The following is a 25,521-nucleotide window of genomic DNA, read 5'->3' as shown; positions in this document are numbered from 1 at the left end:
TGGGGATGACGGCTTCCAGTTCCATGTCGATGGCATCCTGCCCTCAATGCCCGCCATACCTACAAACGACAAAAAAAACGGAAGTAGAAATAAAAGAAACAAAAAAACGGAACCCCCCCAAAACCAGAAAGCCATGCAATGCGGTGAGAAAGTCTTCCATGTACCTGTATGCAGGTGCACACGTTTTGATGCCATTCCAACTATGTTCAACGACATCGCGAGCAGGATGTGGAGCGAACAACAGGGAGGACTGGAGAGAGCACGACAAACATACTAACTTCAGCTCGCTTGAATTGCAAGGAGGCTGTCTAATTGAATGCTGCTGTGGTTGAAATGTAGGACGAGCTAGGTGCATGCAAGGTGAGGTGACGCGTAGTTAATGCCACTACAAGGAAACTTTGAAGGTGGCGACGAGAACTTTGGACAAAGGAGTTGGTGGATTGGTGGGCATGTACGAGAATGCCACACAACAACCCCATTCGAAACTGATGAACATATTAAATGGTTAATGGTGTGGGTCCAACCACGTTTTGATCGATGGACCGAAATGACATAATCTTGACCACTCCAATGAATGGGTATATCACACGTGACATTACGTCGAGTTAGTGCATAAGATTTTGATTTGGGGTAGCCAACTCAACAGTCCACATGACTAGTGGTCAAAGTTGGTCTCTAAATCCACATGACAACCCTGAAATTAGGGTGCGTACGTTCTGACTCCTCTCCCCTAATAAACAAACAAAATAAATAAAACAAATTAATGTGACACGTGTTAAATTTAAATACTAACCGATACAAAACTTTAAAAAAGCTGAGAATGCACTTATCGGAAGTGATAAGTAAACATGGAGTCCTAAACCACTCGTCTTCTCACCTATCATGGTAGGCCTATGTGATAAAATCTGCTGTAATTGTTAGCGAGAATATACGCAGAGTTGGGGTGAACGAGGATGGCTGTTACCGTTACCGTTAAACCTTACAAGTTTTTTTCGTCCTCCCGCCATTTGCTTACTGGCTGTTCTCGTTCGTTGTGTCATGGAAGGGTCGTTGCATCATGGCCGTTGCGGCGGAACATGGATGCTCCAAAGCCTACTGTTAGAAAAAAATTGCTCGTTAATGATGGGAAATACGAACCTATAGCGAAGCCCAAGGTCGATATAACGCAGCTGCTTGCGAAAACCTCTCATGCCCAACCTGTTTCTGGTAACTTTCCTTGTTGCTGTTTTTTTATATAAATTTCTGAGTGCTGAACAAACAGAAGATGATTTCGCCCGGCATAAAGATTTTCGAATGTTCGTTTTATTTAAAAAATTGTAAACCTAGCGGTAATTTGAGTTATTTATATAGGGGTAAACGTTTTTTTTTTCTGAATCCTTGAAATAAACATAAACATTCAGCAATGCAGTTTGAACTTTGATGAAAAAAGAACAATATCATAACCTAACCACCATACCCTATCAATATTGACTATTTGAAAAATATTTTAAATAGGAACTGCTTTCATATATTTAAAACAAATTGTATTACATTATAAATAAATCTATTATTTTAAGAACTATTAATCTTGATAAATTAGAACCCAGTTGATAAATAAACAGTAATAAACATGATAATTAAATGGGAGAAATTAGTTACTAAACTCTGATATTGATGATGTGAAAAAGGTTGCGATGATGTGTAGAATTGAATGTGCATTATTCTGACTTGTACCATCTGTCTGGTACATGTTTTGGAATTGAAATATACGCAGAAAACTTCAGAGTTGATCCTAAGGTCAGCGAGTCCAATCCCGGCTGCCGCGGAGTTGAACCCTGACACATGAATCTGAACTGTTCAAACACAGACTTCTCAAACCTGTTTTCTCCGATCTCTGGTATATAACCACTTGCAAGGACTCTAGCAGTTCTTGGAATTGAAATATTCACAGAAAACTTCAGAGTTGATCCTAAGGTCAGCATGTTCAATCCCGACTGCTGCGGATTCGATCCCTGACACATGAATCTGAACCGTTAAAACAGACCTCTCAAACCTGTTTTCTCTGATCTCTGGTATATAACCTCTTGCAAGGACTCCAGCAGTTATAAACATCAAGAAAAATTGTGGGATCACTAGGGTCAAGTTTGGCTAGGTTAAATACTTGGTTCAACTGGCTTTAGCGCTCTGAGTGAAAGATTGTAGACATCATACACAAGTGTGCAAATGACCTAAATATAGATGCTGTAGAATTATTGCAGGTTATGTATTTTCAGTATGCTGTGGTAATTTGGACAGATTCAATTTGATGCTGTTTCCCTCTTTGAAAGCCGAACGCTACTCTCTTGGATGAGTGCTATTGCTGAATGGTTCGATTTGTATTTGATTGCTGAAGGTTCTTTGCTCTCTTAGGAGAATTGATGTTAATTGTATTGATTTCCTCCATTGATTGATAAGTCCCTTTCAAAACTTGGAATGAATTCTCATTTAAAATTTATAGGTGGAAGGGTCACCACCTTTCATAAGAATTGAGTCACTACTTTTCATTGCTGCCCTTGAAAATATTATATTATTACTCAAATTGATCTCCCCTTTTTAATTTCCTCCTCAAATGAAAACTTCTTCCCTTTATATCCTCCAATATGAGGGAGAGCCACACCTCTTCATAATGGCCACAACATTTCACAATTACCACCCTTCGCAAGGGTCACGACCCTTCATCATTGCCGCCCCTTTGGAAGAGTCACTTCCTTATCTTCTACCCATTTATGCTTCCTTAATTTCTTTGCTCCCTTCTGTTGACGTGGGAAATCGTACAGCTATTCTTTCAGGTCAACACAAAATAGAATGGTAAGTATCCTATCCTCTCTTGAATAAGGAAATCCCCAATGCTGTTCTAAATGATCAATGGGGACAACCTCAAGGTTCCAACTGTAGGATAACTTAGCGGTTTGATGTGTTTTGCTGGTAACACAAGGGGGTTTAGGAATGCAACAAGTTGGTCTACATTTGACAATGCCTTGGATCTCAAATTGGGGAAAATAAAAGTCAAAAGAGACAGGGTTTAGGAATCTTACGTACAATGGTAGTAATGGCTGGGAGACAGGGTTTATGAATCTTAAGTACAATGGTCGTAATGGCTGGTGCTGCGGATAGACAGATTTCAAACAACTAATTCTTGTTTTGCCAAAGACACCCTCACAACTCAGCAAGAACAGTGCAAGCTCCTAGGAAATTAAAGGTTTTCAGACTAGGGACATTCATCCAGGCGCCCAATCTTGGCGCAGCCTGAAGTAAACCACCACAGTTGAACTAAGCACAATAATGAGGTTCAGACTAACCATACGCGGAGACCAATGGTATGAACCTGAAATCAAATCGGATACCTTCACACTTCACCATTAAAACCATTGAACTCTAACTAATCAAATGAAAAGAAACCATGCAAAGAGAGTATTTCAAAAATAACAAACACCATACTTCAATGTTTATATATATGTTTCAACTGCCCTTACAATAATTTCTTCCAACAATCCTATTCTACTCCTAATCTGCTAACTGCTAAAAATCTAACTTTCTCACCTTCTAACTCCTAAAAAATATAACCATTTACAAAAGAGAGGCATTGGCTTTTTATAGTCTTTACAATCAGATCAAGGGCCAGGATTGAATCCATCTAATGGCTGCAATTTGCCTTCTAGAAGTCTAGCAGCTTTAACCCATGCCTAGTAACTCCCATAACTTTCTAGCTGCCACTTCCAACCACTTTCTCAGCTACCTACAACTATTGGACATCAATATTACAAATCAGAAAAACCATAAAAAAATAAAAAATTACAAATCAGGTAGTTGGAAATAACTGACCTGTGACCTTGCATTAATGGGGGCCCACAGGTAGTTATTTTACAATAAAGCAATTAAGTTTTTTTACAAATAAACTGATATTTGGATTTTCCAGCTGTGCAAATCTGATTCTGAATATTTCTGGGTCAATATTCTAGTTTAGCATACTATGTGTTCTGCTGATGCCTCCAATCTTGCTGCTGAACTTCAACTTGTTGCTAGTGGTGGCGAAGGTCCTTATCCTCATGCTTTGCCCCCGACTCTGCAAAATAAAACGAGTTCGACCTGAATCAATTACCTTGAATATTAAATAATTGTAGCAAATATTAAATGCTTTCAAGGCGACATCGGGCTTCATTTTGGTGATGCCAAGATGCTTGATTTTAAAATAATACCTTTATTTTGTGCGCTTCCATTTTACTAGCCCCCAATTTTTTGGTATATTTTCAGTATTTTTGGGAGGTTGAGATACCGTTTTGGCCATTTTGTGATATCAAAGTCTGAACATTTTGTATTTTTGACCCGATATATATTTTTTTTCATTTAGCGTTTTCAAGATAGGTTTAGCGTTTTCAGGATAGGTCAAAAATAATAAATACGATTCCTTTTTAAAATGGTGCCCAAACTTGATATTTTCGTTTTGAGTTCCAAATACCGAAACACTTTATTCGGCATTACTTTCAGCCTTTCTAGGGTGTAATAACAAAAGTGTCTTGGCCTTTAGAAAACATACGGTCTCTATTTACACGCTTTAACTGGGGCCCTGACCCCCTACCTTGGCACTTTTATCAAGCAAAATGAGAGGTGATTTGAGGGGGGGCGATAACTTAAGTTAACACCGAAATTTTGCCTTGCTTTTTCTTTTGACTTGGCATTATAAGTTATTTTGGGCTTTTATTTGTCTTTTATAACAAAATACCCTTCAAAGTTTTATTTCACTTTCATCAATTTTACAATAGCATTCAACTAGTTGATATTTTGGCGACATTTTCACGGGGATGGAAGGCACGAATACAACAAGTGATGGCAGGAGACAAAAAATTGCCAAACTTCAGATTATTCGCTTTGATTTTGCCAGGGTTTATCTTGGCGATTTTAGAGGCGTGAGCAAGGGCACGATATCACTGTGATTTTTGACCTTTTAGAGCCTACCATTTCCGTCGAGCATTTTTCGATGATTGCAAGGGTATTGGCGAACTTATTGAAAGCTTGTATCTTGGCAACTGCCTGGGGATTCTATTCTATCAGGTTTTCTTCGATCTTTTTGAAGGTGTTTTCACCAAAGCTGTGGCAAGGAAATACAAACCCAAATTTTGTTCTTTTTGATTGTTTTGACTCATTATTTTGGCCCTACAAATTCATTCTGACCTTCCTCGGGTTGACAGAGGAATCGAGCTAAGATTTGCCTTTGGTACTTTGCTCGGCGTTGGAAGGCATGGATAGAATGCATCATTCCTTGCTTTAGAATGTTACCGAAATACTTTGGTGCCATTGATGACCTGCGCAGGGGTGAAGACAAACCGAATTGATCCTCTACAGGCCCCTCATGGGCAAGCTATCAAAAACGGGGGTCCCCATCAGGGATCGCTGTGCGAAGCACAACACCTTCTTTCTTCCTTCATCTCTTTTCTCCCCAAATTAAGTTCTCTTCTCTCCCTTTTATATCTCATGTTTGATGGAGTCACAACTTTTCATTTCATGCCCTTTGACCATTCATTAAACTTAACTAAATTTTAATTATATTAAATCTTATTTTTATTCTTATTATTTATTAATAAATTCTATTTCAACAAGGGGACATTATAGTGACAAGATGGGTCAATTAGTTGTCAGTAATTTAAAATTTGTGGGAATTGTTTGGTCGCTAGTCACCATAATTTGTGGGGTGTCTATAAGTTACCTTCCAATTATGAAATGGATTGTCATAACTTTAGGATCACACGAGGGGGAGAATATAGGTAGTACTGGAAAGAAAGGGGGATCATCTTTGAAATCAAAGACCAAAAACTGTCACCTCCCCTTCTCATAGGTTGGTCAAACAATGAAATAAAAGGTGTTTCTTAACACCATTATAAGTGTATTAATAAATATTTAAAAGTAAAGCTTAATTAAAAAAATCGCAGTAATAAATAAAAAATAAAAAAAATATATATTAAATTTAAATCTGGTGCCTAATTTTGGGCTGACTAGTGTTATAATAAATAATTAAATACAAAAAAAATAATTTCATGCTATTGGTCAGTCTGCTTTGGGATCTAGAGCCTATGTACTTGCAGGTATAAATACTTGTCTTGTAGGTTGGGGAATCATATGGAGATTTGGTATGATTTTTGAGCCTCTGCTCTGGCTGGTCAATTGGGATGAAAACCCTACCTGCCAACTCAGGTCAGGACGAAAACCCTAGTTTGGGGTCATACCTGGTCTCTTTACTTCTTTGAATTAATAAACAGGGCCCAACAATCTACATCTTGAGGTCTAACTTGTCCGCTTTTACCTTGCAGATTTGATTTGGGAATTTGGATGCCATTTGGGGGGGGGTGGCACAATCTCAACATAATATATTCAAGACGTGTTTGGAAGAGTGTGGATGCCCTTATTGAGCTATGTCTAAGGGTTTGCTGCTGTTAGTGGGGTAAAGAGGTGGCACCTTCCCCTTTAATAAGGCGATCTAGCACACCCAGTCACTCATCCTTCAAAGATGGTGGTTATTATTTTCAATTCTGCCGCTGGAGAGTCTAGGGCTGAGCATGGAGAGCTTGAGCACCATTCCAGGAGCATACAACCATTAACAAACCCTATGATGCCATTCTTTGTTGATGAATTGTCATTGAGTAGTCATTTTTTAGACCAGGACTTTTATAGCAGCGCTATATTGAGGCCTATGTTACTATTGTCATTTTATGACACCCTTGGTCCATCAGTAAGAACCGATCAGAGATATGTTCCATGGACCAGCGCTGCCCAGTTGATCAAGGAGAAAAGCAGTGAAATCATAGTTTGAAGTGTGTCTTGTCGGAAGTTCCTTGGCCCTCTCTTTCTCTAGCCCGGAAGTTCGGAACCTCGAGGTTCCGAGTTTCTTTGCCTTAGCTTCTTTCTTTCCTGCTTCGGAACTTCGGAACTCCAAGTTTCCGAAGTTCCCTTCCTTCCCTTAGCTTTTCTTCTGTTCTTGTACCCCGGAACTCCGGAACCCCCAGGTTCCGAATTTCCTTAGTCTTCAACCCCGGAACTCCGGAACCCCCAGGTTCCGAAGTTCCTTGTCCAACTACGGAGACCCCGGTCCCCAAAGTTCCCCAACTACGGAGACCTCGGTCTCTGATGTTCCCCAACTACGGAGACCCCAGTCTCCGAAGTTCCCAAGTTCCTTAGTCTTCTACCCCGGAACTCCGGAACCCCCAGGTTCCGAAGTTCCGTAGTCTTCAACCCCGGAACTCTGGAACCCCCAGGTTTCAAAGTTCCTTGTCCAACCACGGAGACCTCGGTCCCCGAAGTTCCCCAACCACGGAGAACCCGGTCCTCGAAGTTCCCCAACTACGGAGACCCCGGTCTCCGAAGTTCCCCAAGTTCCTTAGTCTTCTACCCCAGAACTCTGGAACCCCCAGGTTCAGGTTCCGAAGTTCCTTAGTCTTCAACCTCGGAACTTCGGAACCCTTCCTTGTCCAACTTCGGAGATCCCGGTCCCCGAAGTTCCCCAACTACGGAGACCCCGGTCTCCGAAGTTCCCCAACTACGGTGACCTCGGTCTCCGAAGTTTTCCAAACTACTTCTGACTTGCAACACTTCCGGATGGCGTGATCGACACTCAAGGCTTTAAATGCTCCGACAGTTTTGGTGACTTATGCCCTTTTTTTTGTGGAGCCACAGGGTGCATTCAATGTTTTTGGCAGGATTTCCATCAAGGGAGGTACGGGGCCATGCTGGGTGACTTATGTCATGACTGACTTTGGAAGGTCAGTCAGTCTATCTTCCTCAGAATTGCCTTTGGAGGTATGGCTAGGTTGCTTGCATGTACAAGCCAAGTGCATGCACTTCCAGACTGACATGCAGGGGTCATGATCACCATTGTAACCCATTTTTCTATATAATGGCTTTTAAGCCTCATTGTAAAGGGTTCTCTCCCTATTTGCCTGGAGTTTTCTTATGCTCTCCTCTTCTCTTGAAGACTTGTAATCTTTGCATTTCTGCAACTGTAAGATTGGCGTTTGGCCTTATGATTAATTGAAGAACACTATTCTTGCCTTCTTTCAACCTATATATGTTGTGTATGCTTTCTTACCTTCATCATAGGTGTATGTTGTGGCTCTTTCTCTTCATATATGCTGTGTTAACTGGTTTTCTGAGTGTGACTTGTGGGAATTCTTCTCCCCTCTTGGCATTCAATGGATTCTAACCTTCATCTATGCATTGGGGTTACTCATATAACTGAAAGTTGTGCATCTTCAAGGTGTTTTAGTTAATTACTTGTGTCATTTCGGTAGGGAGAGGAACTATCTCTTCTTGGTGCATCACCTCCCTTCGTTTTCAAGCAATTTCTCTCTTCTCTTTTCCTTTGCAAGTTGTTAGGGTAGGATTAGGAATTAGCTTTGAAGTGTTGAGCTGGTTCAACACCCGCACCTAGATAGAGAAGGAAGCCGGCCTTCTCTGGAGATTCAACCCCCTTGTGCAAGGTCCTACACTTCGGGGTTGTTTCCATGTTTCACAAGGTTGCTGAGTTGATAGCTCAGCAAGGGTGCAAGCTTTTGTGATAACAGTTACCAGAAATGAGAAACAGAAATCACAATAGCAACAGAAACATGGCGAGGAACGGAAATATTTCAAAGTTGCATATGATATATATATATATATATATATGCAACTTATATAGCAGAGATAACGAGATAATACATCCCCTTAAAATATGGATCATACTTATATAGCAGATACAGAGATAAAAATGCATGCAACTCATAAGAATACATCCCCTTTTCAAGTTTTCTGAGCTCAATAGCAAAGATAAAGAGAGTATCTTTGTCAGACTTTCAGATCAAGCAAACGAAGTATTTCTAGACCTCTCACCGCGTAATGGCATCTCTAGTTTCATAGTTAGAAAATCAATAGTTAACTTGCCTAATCTATAGTTCATATTTAGTAAAAGTAAAAGATCAAATCCAACTCCCAGGCAACGGTTTGGAAACATTTTGCACGCTTGGAAACAGACATTGGCAATGCAGAAACCTGTTGGCTGTTGAAACGAGAAACGACATTGTGCCGTCACGTTTCTGGTAACGTAGATTGAGGCCTCTGTATTTGGAATTTACCTCAACACAATGTGAATCAGAACTATTCTCTTTGTATTCTCTCTGTTGGACTGTCATTCTGATGTTTAAACCTAATTTTTATACTAGTAATTTACAATCAGAATTTCTTGTGTTTATGATGCCTGTATTTTACAATGAGTGTGATTTATTGTTTAAATCTCATTCTGCACATTGTTAGTTCATTGGAATTTACTTCTATGATTCATACTGAGTTATTGGGAGAATCTGACCCAATGATTGTAATGTCCCCATTTGGGATTTCCCTTAATTTAATCCTGAGACAACCATTCAGACTTAAAGTGAGAACTGGAATGTAAAATAGGCCCAAACTGAAGACATTTCGTTATGATATTTAATTTAAATTTTTGAGAATAATTCAGAAGAATAGAACTTATCTTGATAGCTTTCCTGATTGAAAGTCGTCCTTCTATATCATAAACTTCTGCTCTACTAAAAGAGATCCAAATCAAGAACAAGGATGTTACTGCCTGTAACTTAATAACAGTTCTGATCTGATCTGCTGCTCTTATTGAGTGCATTCTTATGCATTAAGAACATATATCTAAGATCTTCCTCCCCCAACGGAATGAATTCAATCTTCTTTAAATATCCTTTGCACGAAATGGTTGCAACTTAGGGTGAATAGTTATAACCTTTGTCAGTGATTATACTTCCTTAATATCGCACCTCTCCATAGCAAATCGATTTGACTTAATCTTGTTAGTTTAGTCGATATTTCAATCCCCTTGCTTAAAGTACACATCATTACCATCCAGCTCATTGTCTGCTCCTTAACTCGATATTACTTAATATGGCTGTAACATTTGTTTGCAGTATTAATATAAATCCGCTATCAATGTCAGGAGGTCTTCTGTGGCTATTTTCCTATTTAATTTTTTCCACTATTATTCATAAAGCGATGATTCCCCTGTCTGATTTTATTCTGCGTAACCTAAAAAGTGCCGAAGGTAGGTGCCCGACTGTAGCAGATCCGAAATATGGATACAGTTCATAAAACAATATTCGATACCTGGTTGACTGACTCTGAATGGCTTCTTATATCTTGCAATTGGAGTGATAAGTTATGTTGCAAAGACATAACTCTTACTTATCCGTAATCACCTCCTAAATGCACCGTTTCATGACTACTATGGTTATTGATTAGACTCGCCTTCTCCATCGATCTAATCTTATGCTAATCGCATCCTTCCATGTATAGTCGGTTATGTTATGACTACCACTTAATCTCTTGTAGATCGCCGCTTTTAATTTTCCTCATATATATACTCGGTTGTGATAATGCTTATCTGGCATTGACCACACGGATGGATGGGTAGTGGCTTTAGTATGGACGTATTATGTTGTAGAGAAAGATTCACATCGCTGGCAGTAATGTTCTACTCTCCACACGGTGATTGCCGTCATCTTTGACAGATTGTGTTGTTGCCATATGTATTCTTGCTTAATAACTATATCGACGCCTACCATTCCCCAATGAGGAGCCTTCGACGGTCTTCAGAGATATGACTATAAAGTTCACGATCTTCAGAGATATGACTATAAAGTTCATTGAGGGTTATGTAGTAAGATTTTCTAATAAGTCGATTATATTCAAGTCGTGGTCAACTGTTATATGACCGGCAGCGGTATTGAAGGTTTCTTATGCTTGTTAATCAATAAGTTTAGATATCTTTAATTATTTTAGTTATAATATTGATAATTTAATAATACAGTATTATTTTTTATTTTGTCAATAATTTAATATTGTAAAATTTATATTATTACTTGATAAATATGAAATTATATTAATATTTAATAAATATAAATTATATATTTAATCTTATTTATTATTATTATTATTATTAAGATTTTATTCTATTCTTTAATTTGGTTATATATATATATTTTATATTTTTAATTGTATTATTATTTATCATTAAATTCCATCATGTTCAGATGGGGACATCACAATGATTTAGAAGATTGCAAAAATAAAATAAAAATAAAAATCTTAGGGTTATTACAGTGGTATTAGAGTCATTGTTCTTGCCAGGCTATGGGAATTGATGTAACGTAGGTTCATGGATAGGAAGAAGAAAATATGAAGGAAGTTATTTGGAAAAACAGATAATTTCAATCCTCTTTGAGAGCTTCTATGACAGAGATAGCTCACATTTTAAGGGAGGTGAATCACTAATGGAGGGTTGGTAGATCCAATCAGCCTGATGCAGAAAGAAGCAACTTAGCTAATGATAGGGTTTCAAACTAAGTTTGCTGATTTGGGTACGGGTGTGGGTACAAGATATGGAATCCAGTTTACGAGTATGACCATTTTTTTACTTGGGTATTGGTACGGGTATATATATATGTTCAAGCATTCAATTGGTCTGTATAAGCATCCATATACATTTAAAAAAAAAATGGCCTGTGTAAGCATCCATACAATCTGTAGTTGGCATAAAATGCACAGCAGTAATCTGGCAAATATGAGATTAGTGTAAACAAGGCATAGGTTCATCTCATTGTTTGCATGACACTTAAAATCTTGCATGCAGGTTTTACAGTATAAAGCTTTTTCTAGGGTGCACATAATATGCAGAGTTTGTTGATACATAATATGCAGAGTTTGTTGATACCATTAAATACTTGACTTTTTGTTTTCAAAATTTAAGATTTTTAATTTGACTCTTAAAGATTGTTGCTATTACCAGGTACTCTACCGGCCATACATTCTAATTGTCAAACATGGCTGCCTCCAGCTCCAAAAGTGGAAAAACCTCGATCTATCTATAATGCAACCACCTTAGCATACTTGGGAGATTGTATTTATGAGGTGCATATCTGTTATTTATTTTTTTGTTTTATCACTATTTTTTTTTCTCTTGATGATAATTTGGTAATATGATACTGGATGTACGCATTGTGTTTCTAATTTGTATCTGGACTGAAATCAAATTTATAAGAGCATGAACAGTGAAAAAATTATCTTCTGCACTTGAACTTACAAGCAGACTCGTGCCTTCACAGATCTTGTGAATGCTTTGTTGGTTTTGATATATCACAGGTTAGTGTGTTTGTAGTGGTCAAATTCCCATTTGTTTTATATATGATTGATAACAGTGCAAATATATTTCAATGCAAGATCATATATCTTAACATTTGGAAGGTCAATATAATTTTGCACCATGAGAGCTTTAGATTTTTGTTGATTCTCTGTTCTAGTTTGGCCTTGGTTGAGTTATCTTTATATTATGTCAGTTTCTGATTTGAGCAATGTAGTTTCATGCTTTATTTAATAACTCCTGAATAAAATTTTTAATATCTTTGTAATACAGTTTGGTGCTGTGTCAGGGGACATTATCATGTCCAATTTTGTTAAAATAGAACTCTGGTTACTAAATTCATTTCTTTTTTAGTGGAAAACCTAATGCTTGACATTTCTAAAGCACAACTTGTATGAATGTATATTAAATTTTATTGATTTTTTTTCTACTGGTCAAGATTGATGATTCAAGTTTTTCTAGCTGAAATAATTTCTGTTGTAGGAAGTCTTTATACATTTTATGATTTTATCTTGATTTGTCATAAATTTACTTTATGGCATATTTATCATTAGTGCAAGAAGAACACAACAGCTTCAATGCTTTTGGTAAAAGCATTTGTGGTATTTGCCATTTTGTTGTTGGTCCACTAGGAATAGTTCACTGCCTGTTTAATCCAAAGGATATGAATAAGCAATGTAAAGTGGTAACCTGTACATAATATACAAGTTTCCCATCTAAAATTTTGATATTTTAAAGGAGGAAAAGTAGTATATAAATTATATAAATACCAAAAAGTTTAGGACCTGCTGTAGATCAGTGCAGAAGGTTTCAAAAATCAATTATCTAATTCTACAAGAAGCAAACAAGCTTGTGGTCCTGTTGACGTGTATTTTGTACACTATCAAACACAGAATAAAATACCCAAGGGTACCTTATCCTCTCTTGAGTAAAGTCTCTGAATGCTGAAGATATCGCAAAAAAAGGATCAATCAGGGTGACTTCAAGGTTCTTCGCTGTAGGATCTCTACGTGTGGATAAGCACCAGTGGTCGTTGTGAATGCTGTTTCTTCAAGGGGTCTTACGCACTTTAAAAGTTTGTCCGTGTTACTCTTTACTTAACTGCAGGAACAAGAATTTCCTAACACTAACAAATTTAAAAAAAAGATCAAAAGATAGGGTTTTCAAGAGATGAATTCTAATCTAATCCTAAGAATGACTCAATGTAGGCTAGACTTGGTAAGATTCTACCAATTTCAGTATTGCCAAGGAATTACAACTCCACTGGAATTGATGCGATCTTCTAAGGTGATTAGTGATTTTCAAATCATCAAGAATTATAGATACTATCATAAAGATACATATCAATATTTCAATAACGATTGAAGTTTCAAGCAATCTCAATATTTCCAGTTGACCACACAAGGTGTCCTTACAATCAGTAAGAAGCTAGTGGTTTGGAACGTGAATCTCACCAAAGATCAAGCACAACACTTAGTCCTTCAAACTTAAATACTACTTCGATTGAGAATGATTCAAGAAAGTAAACAACCATGAAGATAGCTACAAGAATTGTAATAAAACACCATAACTTCAATATTTTATTGATCTCAAAGCCAAAATAGACAACAATTGTTCGAAATTCTTTCTTCACTACTCATTCTTGCTACAAAATAACTTTCTTCTCTCCAAAGCTCTAACTATTATCTATCTCCTTAATATCTAATTTCTAATAACAAAATGAAAATGAGTGAGAGTATATATAGCATCCTCAATTACAATGAACGGCCCAGATCAAAAGAAGATCAATGGCTGAGATTCTGACACCTAAACCTGTTGTGACGTTTTCACACATCGCCCCATTGCAAATGGGGACCCTTGCTTTTTTGCTTTTTAGGGTTTGTTTTTTGGTCTTTTAGGGTTTTGTTAGTTAGCCTTTGCATTTTGAGTGCTGTAGGGGAGATCAATAGGATAGCAGGTCCTGCTAGAGTGAAGTCCTGATCCTGAAAATTTGGCTAAGTTTGAAGTCCTGATCCTGAAAATTTGGCTAAGTCTGAAAGTCCTGATCCTGAAATTTGACTAAGTCTGGAAACTGAAAAACCTCAAAAAACTAGATTTTGCAATATAACTCCTGGAGGTCTGAAACCACTCTCAAACATCCTGAAAGTATATATGGAATATAACTTAAAGTATAAGAAGGAAGAAAGATAGAAGGAAATGTCACTTATAAATGTTATATTCCATTAAAATTATCCTGATAGAGAGTTCAAAAAGTCAAATTTCGCTCTTGTCCTTCACTGAGGATCCAGAGCAAATTTCGCTCCTGTCCCTCTCCAAGGAACCAAGATGAAGCGCTCCTGTCCCTCACCAAGGGTCCAGGGCGAAAAGGCTTATTTGAGTCATTCCTGACCTTGTTTGGTCAAATTGAAACATCAAAGACACAATGAAGGACGAAATGAGCATGATAGAGCATCCAGACTTGACAATGAAATGATGAAGTTTTTTGCCTAGAAGGTCAAATTCACTCCTGTCCCTCACTGAAGGACCAGAGCGCTTTTCTTTATATGCACAATTTTAGACCTTTTTTGGACATTAACTTTTATTCATAGCATGAAGTAAGGTGAAATCTTCCCTAGCAAAGGAAATTTGAGATGAAAATTGTAGTGATTTGGCCTTGAGGACAAAAATCGCTCCTGTCCCTCACTGAAGGACCGGAGCTTGATTTTCAAATTTGCACTGTTCTTGCAGGATCAAGACAATTTTATGATTGGAAGAGATCAAGGAGGGCATGTTTTGTCCATTGAATATAATTTAAGCAGTCTACAAAGGAGTAAATCAACCCAAATGACAAAAAGTGCTCCCGTCCCTCACTGAAGGACCGTCCCACTTTTCCAAAAGTGCTCCCGTCCCTCACTGAAGGACCGTCCCTCTTTTCTAAAAATACAAATTTCTTGCAAAGGCAAGGCAAGTTGCGTGATTGAAATGAATGAAAGAGGGCAAGATTCATCCATTGGAGATAATTTCGAAGACTAGCAAAGCACAAGTGAGCTTATAATTGCAAAATCGCTCTTGTCCCTCACCAAGGGACCAGGGCGAAAAACACATTAACAAGCCTTCCTCCTCAAATTGGGACGAATCCAGGTCAAGGCACAAGATTGGAATGATATTTAAAAATGCTTCAAGGAGGAATGAAGTTACAAAGACCACAAAATTCGATGAAAATTGGCCAAGGCGCTCCTGTCCCTCACCAAGGGACCAGGGCGAAAATGTCCTAAGGAACACTCCTTCCAAAGATCGAATAGATTAAACTCAAAATTCCAAACAAGAATCCCATTTTGGACGTCCAGGAAGAGATTTTGAACGTGAAAGCAAGGAATACAAGGCCAAAATGAAAAGGCGCTCCTGTCCCTCTTCCAGGGACCAAAGCGAGGTTATTAACAAATTGATATTTTTACTATGCCTAAACGCTAATGTCCTTCAAATCACATTAAATGCCAATTTCGCTAAAACTCCAAAATATTTTAAAAATCAAATTGACATTTAATAAAAGTGCATAGCATTTAATAATTAATTTTGAGCCTTGGAAAATCGTTCTTTTATTATTAATTGAGGCATTTCGAAGTTAATTATAATTAAATTAAAATTAAAAGAGGAAGTGCTTGAGGTATTATTTTTATTCATTTTATCAAGTCGGCCTCTTCTTTTTTTAATTTTATTTATTTTTTTTGCCTTTATTTGCAAGGTCGGCCTCATGGGTAAGTGGAAGGTGAGCACTTTATATATTGGAGGTGTTTTTTCATTATTCGAATCATTCACTCATTGTTTCAAGTGCGATTTGGAGAAGCAAGGAAGGAGGTGCGAAATCTAGCTTGTGTGGAGCGAATTTCTACCAAGTGTGGAGACTAAGGAAGGCGAAATTCATCTTGAAGGCTATTGGAGAGGCGTATTTCTTGCTAGTTTGGAGGATAATTTCCAGATTTTTGAAGACATTTGAAGGCGAATTTCCAGATTTTTGAAGAGGAAGGTGGAGTTCTTTTCCAAGCTAAAGGAGGTGCATTTTATCCAAGGGAGAGTCTTGATCTACATTTTGCCTAGCGAATTCTCCTATTTTTGCATCATTTTTTTAGAATTAATTCCCAAGTGGAGGTATGGCGTAATCACCTTGGCACCATTTTTGAAGATTTAAATTTTGCTTTGAAAATCCTAAATTAGGAAATGATAACTCAAGATTTATCATGAGGTTTCCTAAATTAAAATCTTGAATCTTCCTTTTAAAGTTTAATTTTTAGATTTCAAGATATATTACTAATTTTGAAATGTTGTGTAGGTATCAAGGACGGTCTCCTCCAAGGACAATCAAGCAAGGACAAGGGCGACCTCCTCCAGTCTAGCATCGACAAGGACAACCTTCTTCGATCCAGCATCATCAAGATAAGGGCGACCTCTTCCAATCCAGCATTCCAAGGCGAGGTACATCATCATCCTGCAAATCAAGGACACAAGAAGTTAGAGCAAAGGGTTCGTTGAAGAAGCAGATAATTTCAGAAGAGTTAATTAAAGATAGCTTCTCAACAACATGAAATTGAATATCTACCAAGCTACAAGTGTCAGACGAGTTGGCATCCTAGTCATCACTCCTCCAGTCGGATTGGTCCACCTCAACAATGTCCAGATTCAATGTACCTAACTCATAGAAGGTGGCACAAACTTCGATGTACCTACCCCGGCTATCCATTGGTGGAATTTTCCAGAGAGGACATCTGTCCAAGCAATACAATTTTATCATTGGTCAAGCATTAAATGTTATGTAATGGTTGTAACAAACCCTAATTAGGGTTTTCATTATTGAATCTTGGCCATTGATCTCAAATTGATCTTAGCCGTCGAATTGTATTGTGGGCACTATATAAGCCCCGACTCTTCATTTTGTAAAAAGGAATAGTTAGGAATAGTTAGGAATAGTTGGAAGCAGTTAGAAGATAGAGAGAGAATAGCAATTAGAGTAGAGTAGAGAGAGAAGGCAAAGATTGTTGCCAAGATGTTGTTGTAAGAGACTTGTAACTTCATTGAAGAAATGGTGAAATTTATGGGTCGATTCGACAATTTGCATGGTCTTTATACTTCTCATATTTGATTTCATGTTATTAGATGAGTGGAAGAAATGTGCTTGATTGATGGTGAAATTCGTATATCCATACTACTAGCAGTTTGTTGATTGCAGACTTGCCTTGTGTAGTCAACTGGAATCATTCAGCTTAAGCTTAACTTCAATTGTCGCTTCTTCATTGATATGCATCAACTTGATGGCGTCTATGCCTGTAGTGATGATTTGAACATCATAAAGCTTTCCTTCGAAGATCGCACTAACCTTGTGGAGATGTTCCTGTGATGTCAAAACAAGACTTAGTTAGAATTTCATCGAAGATCAATCATTGTTCCTACATTCCTTAGTATTAGGATTAGATCCTCTCCTCGCCCTCGTCTTTTTCCTTTTTTTTAAAATCAAAGCTAGTAAGAGCCTGCGTTCCAGCAAATGTTCAAAGCAGATCAGAAGTTCAGGCATCGAATGTAAGTCCCCTTGTGATTCCAGCAAATCACATCATACCACAGAGAGCTTATCCACACGTAGAGACCCTACATACAAGAACCTTGGAGTCATCCTGATTGATCCTTTTCGCGACATCTTCAGCAATCAGAGGCTTTACTCAAGAGAGGATAAGGTACCTTTAGGTATTTTATTCTGTGTATGATTGTGTACAAAATACACGTCAACAAAACCCTAATTAGGGTTTGTTACAAAAAGTTCCCCTTTTAGATGAACATTATTAAATGCATAGCCAAATATTTAATTGGCACAAAAATCGAGGAAACATAGACCAATGATAATTAAGATGCCACATCATTCTATAACAACCGTTCTTCTAGAACCTTATTCCCCTTCCAATGTTCTTTCTTAGCAAATGCAACGAATCTGGACACAATTCCTTCAATCTCAGCAATAGGAATCTCGGGAAAATTCCTCATTCGCTCCTCCAAGTGGATAACTTGATCAAAGGCAGTGAGAAGAGCCGTTTTCCATCTAGGTTCGAGTTCTTTGATCTTCTCAATCAGGAGCATAGTAGTGAACATTAGATCCCATTGCTCATCTGTGATGACATTCTCATCTTTGCAAAAGATGACCTTGACTCTCTCTTCCAACTCTTGGAGGTCCACATCCGTCTCAACTTTGATCCTCCTGCCAAGAATGGTACACAACACTTCAAACACCTTATCCTGAATTGGATGGATGACACCTTCAACTTGATAGCATTTGGTGCCGATGTCCTCGAAAAGAACCTCTTTCATCTGGAGTAGAGTTGACCACTGAAGTAGGTTATGAGCTCCTCCATCCATTATCTTTTCTTGTGCTAGGATCTTCCTTGGTGTTTGCCTGATTACTTGCAGAACAGGAATGATAACATCTCTAGTGTGAGCGAAAGCGGCTACAGTTATCATTAGGTTGTGGACGATCTCAAGGACTTGGATAGCTCGGTGGATTGTCTTCATCATTCTTGTTGTAAATTCAACGGCTACTGTGTGGGATTTGTCAATCCAAGAGCTCATAAGCTGAACCAAGCTCTTGACTCTTTCTGCCTCGCCAACTGATTCAAAAGGAAGTGCTTGCACAGGAGATACTGCCGGATCCTGACGCCCCAAGGGCTGATTGAGATGACTAAAGTAGCCTCTCCAAGCACCGACTTCTCTCTCAAGCTTTCTATTCTTTTCCATTTCTTCTTTAAGTTTGTCCTTAAGTGCTTCAAATGAATCGGTTGCCTCATCCAGTGCCTGTTCAGTAGTGAGGGGACCAAGCTCAAATGTTTCTACATCATACTCATCTGCAAGGATTTCATCTTCATACTTGTCCACTACTGGCGTAGCTATCTGCAATTTCTTGGATCCTGTCTCGTCTCTGATCACCTTGGACATCTTGGTGGCCCTCTTCTTCTCCGTTACCTCTTGAGAATTTCCTATAAGACTCTCTAAGTCAATCACATCCTCTTCATCCTTAATCACAATCACCTTTGTCAATCTCTCTTTTAACCAATCTGGAATGGCGGATCTTGTCTCTCTAACTTGTATTTCCTTAGGTAACGCTTCATCTTCTTGGAGAGGAGATGTCGCCTCATCATCATTTTCCTGATCCTCCTGTAGCTCATCAATTTGTAGCGGTTGACTTGATGAATGCTGAGGTGCTTGTCCCTTCTCTAGTTTATCATTCTGTACCATGGATTCCATAGATTCATCAATCTCAGGTACTATCTTCTCTTGACCTTCAGCTTGACTTGCCTTCTTTCCATGTCGAGAAGATGTGCCTGATGGGCGATCTCGATTGGCCTCTTGCTTCTTCTTGGAGGGTTCTCTTTTCTCAGGTCTTTCTTTCCTCTTTGTGCCTCTGGGATGAGAATTATCCTCACTTGCGCTCGCTCCTCCTTCTTCAGGCCTTTCCTCCAAAGTAAAAGTCATTGGTATGTTCTGCTCTCTTAACTTCTGATGTTGTACATCCACCCATCTGCGAGTACATGACAAAACTGGAGCCATCAAAGCTCTCAAGTCCGAAATCTCAGGCTCGCTCCAATCTATCTTCACTTTCTTATCTTCTTTGTCATAGGATGACTGGAGATGTCTACCACTGTCCTGAGCTTGATCAGCTACTCTGTAAACTTTGCATTTCCTGATGAAATCTAAAGGTAATCTGGAATGCATCTTTCTTTTCACTTCTAAATCACTTGAGAGATTCATCCAAAAGTCCTCTACCTGAAACTCGTGTTTGTACTTCTTGCCAACTGTCTCCTCCATATAACCATGAGGATCGAAATTCTCCCTCGAGGCAAAGAACGTGAATGAATATAAAGCCAGTTCCTTCTCTGCATCTTCCGAGGCTTGAGTATTAGGACATACCTCAACTGAATTCCCCAATATGATGGGCGCGGGAACTCCATTTCCATGCTTGTGTCTGAATGCCTTTGCATAAGCTGCCAACTGTCTGGTCACCTCAAGTAGCACTATCCTGTCTGTCGGATACCTCGGCAACATGTAGGGAGGTGAAGGACACCCATGAATTCTGATATATGTAAACTTTTGAAACTGGATGAACCATGCACCATACTTCTTCACAAGTTCTTGTGCATCTAGAGATAGTCGATTGTGAATCCCACCTTGCAATATCCTAGTGATGTTCATCGTGAAGGTGTCATTGACTAACTTGTAGTCACCTCTAGGAGGATGATGCAAATGAACATAAGAGTCACAAACTCTCACTTCTCCGGGTCCTCTTCCGATCACTCCTCTGTGAGGTAGCCCTGCATATTCGAAACTCCTGATCAGGGCATATATGACATATGAGCTCATGTGGAATGATTTAGTAGGTCTTAGTCTTCTCAACTGCACATCCAGACAATGGCTAATAATTCTAGCCCAGTGAATCGTTCCTTTTCCTTGGACTATCACTTGGATGAAGAAGAACATCCACTTTTCAAAGTAGAAGGCTTGAGGAGCCCTTGTAACTCGATTGAGCAAAGTTATCAAATCTCTGTACTCCTCCTGGAAGTCGATCCTATGTGGTGTGTTGGGAATCTTGCTCAGGCGAGGACGACTTTTGAGCAACCAATTCTTATTGATGAGATTCAAGCAAGTGTCGGGATCATCTTCATACATTGACCTGGCTCCTTCTAGGCTTTTGTAAATCATATCTTTATGCTCTGGAAGATGAAGAGCTTCACTTATAGCCTCCTCTGAAAGGTAAGCCAAAGTGTTTCCTTCCTTGGATACGATCGACCTCGATTGTGAGTCATAATGGCGGGCACACTCGATCATCAGCTCATGACACTGGACTGCTGGAGGGAAACTGGCCGCCTTGATGATGCCACTTTCAATTATCCTCTTCGCGATAGGTGATGGCTTGCCAATGTAGGGGACCTCTCGAAACTTCTTCATACTGAAGTTTCCCAAGTTGGTATCTCCGATATTGCTCCATTTGGACACGATCTTGGTCTCCAATTCTTCGTTCTTCTGATCTTCCTTCATGAGAGCCGAACGACTAGTAGATGCTCCCACCTTTGGAGTTGCCATCTTGACACCAACATAACATTTCACAATTAGTAATATATCTTGAAGCGTAGAAATATAGAGTAGAAAGGAAGATTTAAGATTTTAATTAGGAAACTTCATGATAAATCTTGAGTTATCATTTCCTAATTAACTATGCCAAACTTAGAATTTTCAAAACAAAAAGTTCAAAATTCAAATCTTCAACAATGGTGTCAAGATGATTTCGCCATACCTCCTCTTGAGTATTAAACTCTAAGAAATGATGCAAAAATAGGTGAATTTCGCTAGGCAAAATGTAGATCAAAGTTCTCCCTGGATAAAATGTGCCTCCTTTAGCCTTCAAAAGAATCAATTCCACTTCCTTCTAGTCTTCAACACTTGAAATAAATTCGCTCCAAGCAAACCAGATTTCACACCTTCAATCAGCCTTCCAAATTCGCACTTGAAGCAATGATTGAATGATTTGAATTGTGAAAAAACACCTCCAATATATAGAGCGCTCACCCCTTTGCTCCCTCTAGGCCGACTTGGCAAAAAGAGGTTAAAAAAAAAAAAAAAAAATTCCAAAAAGGAGGGGCTGACTTGGTAAAATAAATAAAAATAAGACCTTAAGCACTCCATATTTAATTTTGAAAAAAAAAATTAATTTAAAATGCCTCCAGGATAGAAGTTCGATTTTTAAGGCTTAAAATTAATTTATTAAATGCCAAAATGTCTTTTATTAAATGCCAATTTAATTTTAATTTTCCAAATGACTCAAAATTAGTAATTTTGGCGATCATTCTAAGGAATATCAACGCTCAATAATGTAAAAAAGAAGGATATCCCCAACTTCGCCTTGGACCTTCAGTGAAGGTTAGGAGCGATTTTTCAATTTTGCCCTAGCATACCTCCCTTTTTTCATCCAAAACTTCATCTAGGCATTTAAATGGCATTTTTAACTGTGGTTTTGAGTTTGATTTCTTTTGATCTCTAGGAGGAAAGTGCTATTATGACTTTTCGCCCTGGACCCTTAGAGAGGGTCAGGAGCGATTTTTCACTTTTGCTCTTAATCCTTCATCTTTTAATTGTCAATTCTCCTTGTGGGATAAGCAACGATCTCCTTTACTCGTTCTATGCATGCTTGATTTGCTTTTGCAATGCAAAATAGGGGCTTCAAAGATTTTCGCTCTGGGTCTCCAGTGAGGGTCAGGAGCGACTTGGCAATTTAGGCTAGGATCATCAAGTTTTGGAGGTAAATCTTTGTTCATCACGTTTTGGAGGACTTTTCCACCCTAGCACAATCTTGCCTTAGCGTGATCTTGAAGGGAAGTTGTTGGTTTTGCAAATTTCGCCCTGGGCCTTCAGTGAGGGTCAGGGGCGATTTTGAGTCTTTTGCACAAATTCTTTATCATTCCAACTTCAAATTACTCTTAAGGCGTAGAAAATCATACTTCACTCCCTACTGAGTCTTGAGAACAAGAATATCATCTCGAAATGCAAGGAAAATGGGCATACTTGGAAATTTCGCCCTGGACCCTTAGAGAGGGTCAGGAGCGATTTTCCCTATTGTCATCAAAATTTGCACTCTTAGTAGCTCCATTCCACTTCAAGGCATTTCAAACACCGTTTCTACCTTGTGCCTAGGCTTAGCTTTGCTCAATTTTGGAGAAAAAGTTGGATATTAGGTTTTTCGCCCTAGGCCCTCAAAGAGGGTCAGGAGCGATTTTGCAAATTCAAGTTTATCCATCTTTTGTTAGCCCTCTAAATTATCTTCAACGGTCAAAACACCCCCTTCCTCACTCATTCAAGCAAGATTTTATCTTAATTCTTCAAAGAAAGGAGAGAAACTTAGAAATTCGCCCTGGACCTTCAGAGAGGGTCAGGAGCGACTTTTCAAACTTGGCTTGATTGCCTCCTTGTTGATTGTCCAAATTATATTCAATGGGTAAAACACACTTGCTTTCATCTATTCCAATCATAAAAATCACTTTGACCTAGCAAGAAATGTGCCTTTTGAAAATTTCGCTCTGGACCTTCAGAGAGGGTCAGGAGCGAATTTTGCCCTCTAGACCAAAATGCTTCACTTTTCATCATGAAATGTCTTTGCTAGGGAATATTTCATCTTGTTTCACGCTATGAATAAAAGTTCATGTCCAAGAAAGGTCTAAAAATGTGCATATAAAGAATTTCGCTCTGGACCTTCAGAGAGGGTCAGGAGCGAATTTACTCCCTTTGGGCAGAACTCCTTCAATTCATCATCTTCAATCAAGTCTGGACACTTTATCATGCTCATTTCATCCTCCACCCTGCCTTTGATATCTCAATTTGACCAAACAAGGTCAGGAATGACTCCAATAAGTTTTTTCGCCCTGGACCTTCAGAGAGGGTCAGGAGTGATTTTGAAGATTCCAACAAGATCCTTCATCACTTCAAGTTAAAACTCCTTCAGGTGGATGGAGAAAGTCATTCATTTTCCATTTATGCCCAATCACTTGGTCCTTTTTCACTACCAGATGAGGGAAATCAAAATTTCGCCCTGGGCCCTCAGAGAGGGTCAGGAGCGATTTTTCCCTTAGCCTTCAAAATTCATCATTTTGCATGCCTTCAAATCTTCAAAAGCACCAAGTCACGTCCAATCATCCCTCTTGGAGACCCTGCACAAAACAAATTAGAAAAGTCAGTGACAAATATGCCTTAAATAACATTTTTGCCCTAGGCCCTCAGCAAGGGTCAGGAGCGATTTCACCCTTTCTGGCTAAATTATTCAAAATTTAAGTCTCCAATCACTTCACAAAGCAGAGTTAGGTCATTCTCAAGGCGAGGAGCCAGTTAGCAAGCCTCCTCAAAACAAGGATTTGTGTTTTAGGATGAAGTCCGCCCTGGACCTTCAGAGAGGGTCAGGAGCGACTTCTCTATTTCAGGCATCATTTTGCTTTAAAAAATTCATCAAAACTCACCTAGGCAAGAACATAATTTCACCTTCAAAAATATGCTAATCACTTAGCCAAAATTGGATTTTACCCAAAAACCTTTATTGGACCTTAACCTGAGACCTATTTGACCCTCCTAAAAGATCTACCTTACTTCAATCGTCTCAACTCTCAGGAGGATGCCTAACAACTTTCAAAATTTGACTGGACTTAGCTTGAATGACGTCAAAAGAAACCCTTAAGGCTTAGCCCTAGCCCAGACAAACCACTCACTCACTCAAAACCCTAAAAGCAGAGAGAAGAACAAGCAAAACAAAAGCAAAAAAGAGGGGGTCCCCATTCTGATGGGGCGATGTGTGAAATGGTCACAACAGGTCCAAACAAGGAAATAAAGGCAGAATGTGAAGTAGCTGACTGTCTTTTTGGATCTCAGTGGCATATCAACCATAGCGATTTCCGAAGTAGCTTTCTTTAATGTAGGCTAGAGCTAGTAACTGATTTTCTTTTCATTTCTGAATCCACACGCATTTGATAAATTATGAGGTGATGTCAAAGAAATTCTGGACAGGAAAGAATAAGTCAATTGATCAGTTCAGAGAAGGTTCTAGAAATCAATTATCTAATTCTACAAGAATCAAACAAGCTTGTGTTCCAAACAGGGAGAAAGAGACAAAATGTGAAGTAGCTGACTGTCTTTTTGAATCTCAGCGACATATCAGCCATAGTGATTGCCAAAGTAGCTTTCTTTAGCTTAGGCTAGAGCAACTGACTTTCTTCTCATGTAAGAACTCCCCATGCATTTGATAATTTATGGGGTGATGTCAAAGAAGAAATTCTGGACAGGGAAGAATAAGTCAATTGATTCAAGTTTCTCCATCAAATCACAACAAATTAATTTGTAATCTTGAATAGGATACAATGTCTAGAATCCTGAGAAATTATCCTCCTTGTTTCGATCTTAACTATTTTTTTTATGATTTATCCAAATAGCCCTATATTTATAGTATATAAATCCTTGTTTTGTTACAGAAATTAGGGAAAGTGAGGTCAAGTGAGTGAAAATTTAGTTTAAATAATGTTAGAAATGCCATTGGCAACAACTAACCCAACTGATGAGGAACTAGTGTACAAACTTTACAAGAGGAATTTTGGTGTATCGTACCCATGTACCCACGTAATTTATTATTTTAAATTTAATAAATTATAAATATAATTTTATAATTGTTAATAAATTACAAATATTTAATATTTAAATTTAATGATATTTATCAATTACCTATATAATTATATGTAATAAATTATTATTATTAAATATAAATTATATAATATCTACTATAGACTATACTCTATAGTAAAACAACAAAATAA

General features: G+C 38.3%; 1 protein-coding gene across 2 annotated transcripts in view; it reads left to right on the top strand.

Annotated features, from left to right (window-relative positions):
- The first annotated feature begins 827 nt into the window (after positions 1–827).
- LOC131041942 (uncharacterized) overlaps positions 828–25,521 on the top strand; it is an 89,035-nt gene continuing 64,341 nt past the window's right edge. The window contains exons 1-2 of one of the 2 annotated variants that reach the window (XM_057975215.2): positions 828–1,206; positions 11,825–11,946. In XM_057975215.2, the coding sequence (XP_057831198.2) occupies positions 954–1,206; positions 11,825–11,946 (375 nt within the window). In that variant the 5' untranslated portion in view covers positions 828–953. The remainder of the gene's footprint in view (positions 1,207–11,824; positions 11,947–25,521) is intronic. The other variant, XM_057975214.2, reaches the window with a different exon arrangement.

Source organism: Cryptomeria japonica, chromosome 1 (assembly GCF_030272615.1).
Source record: "Cryptomeria japonica chromosome 1, Sugi_1.0, whole genome shotgun sequence".
In the NCBI taxonomy this organism is placed as follows: Eukaryota; Viridiplantae; Streptophyta; class Pinopsida; order Cupressales; family Cupressaceae; genus Cryptomeria; species Cryptomeria japonica.
Note: the sequence above shows the minus strand (reverse complement) of the source record. Positions and strands in the feature narration are given on the sequence as shown.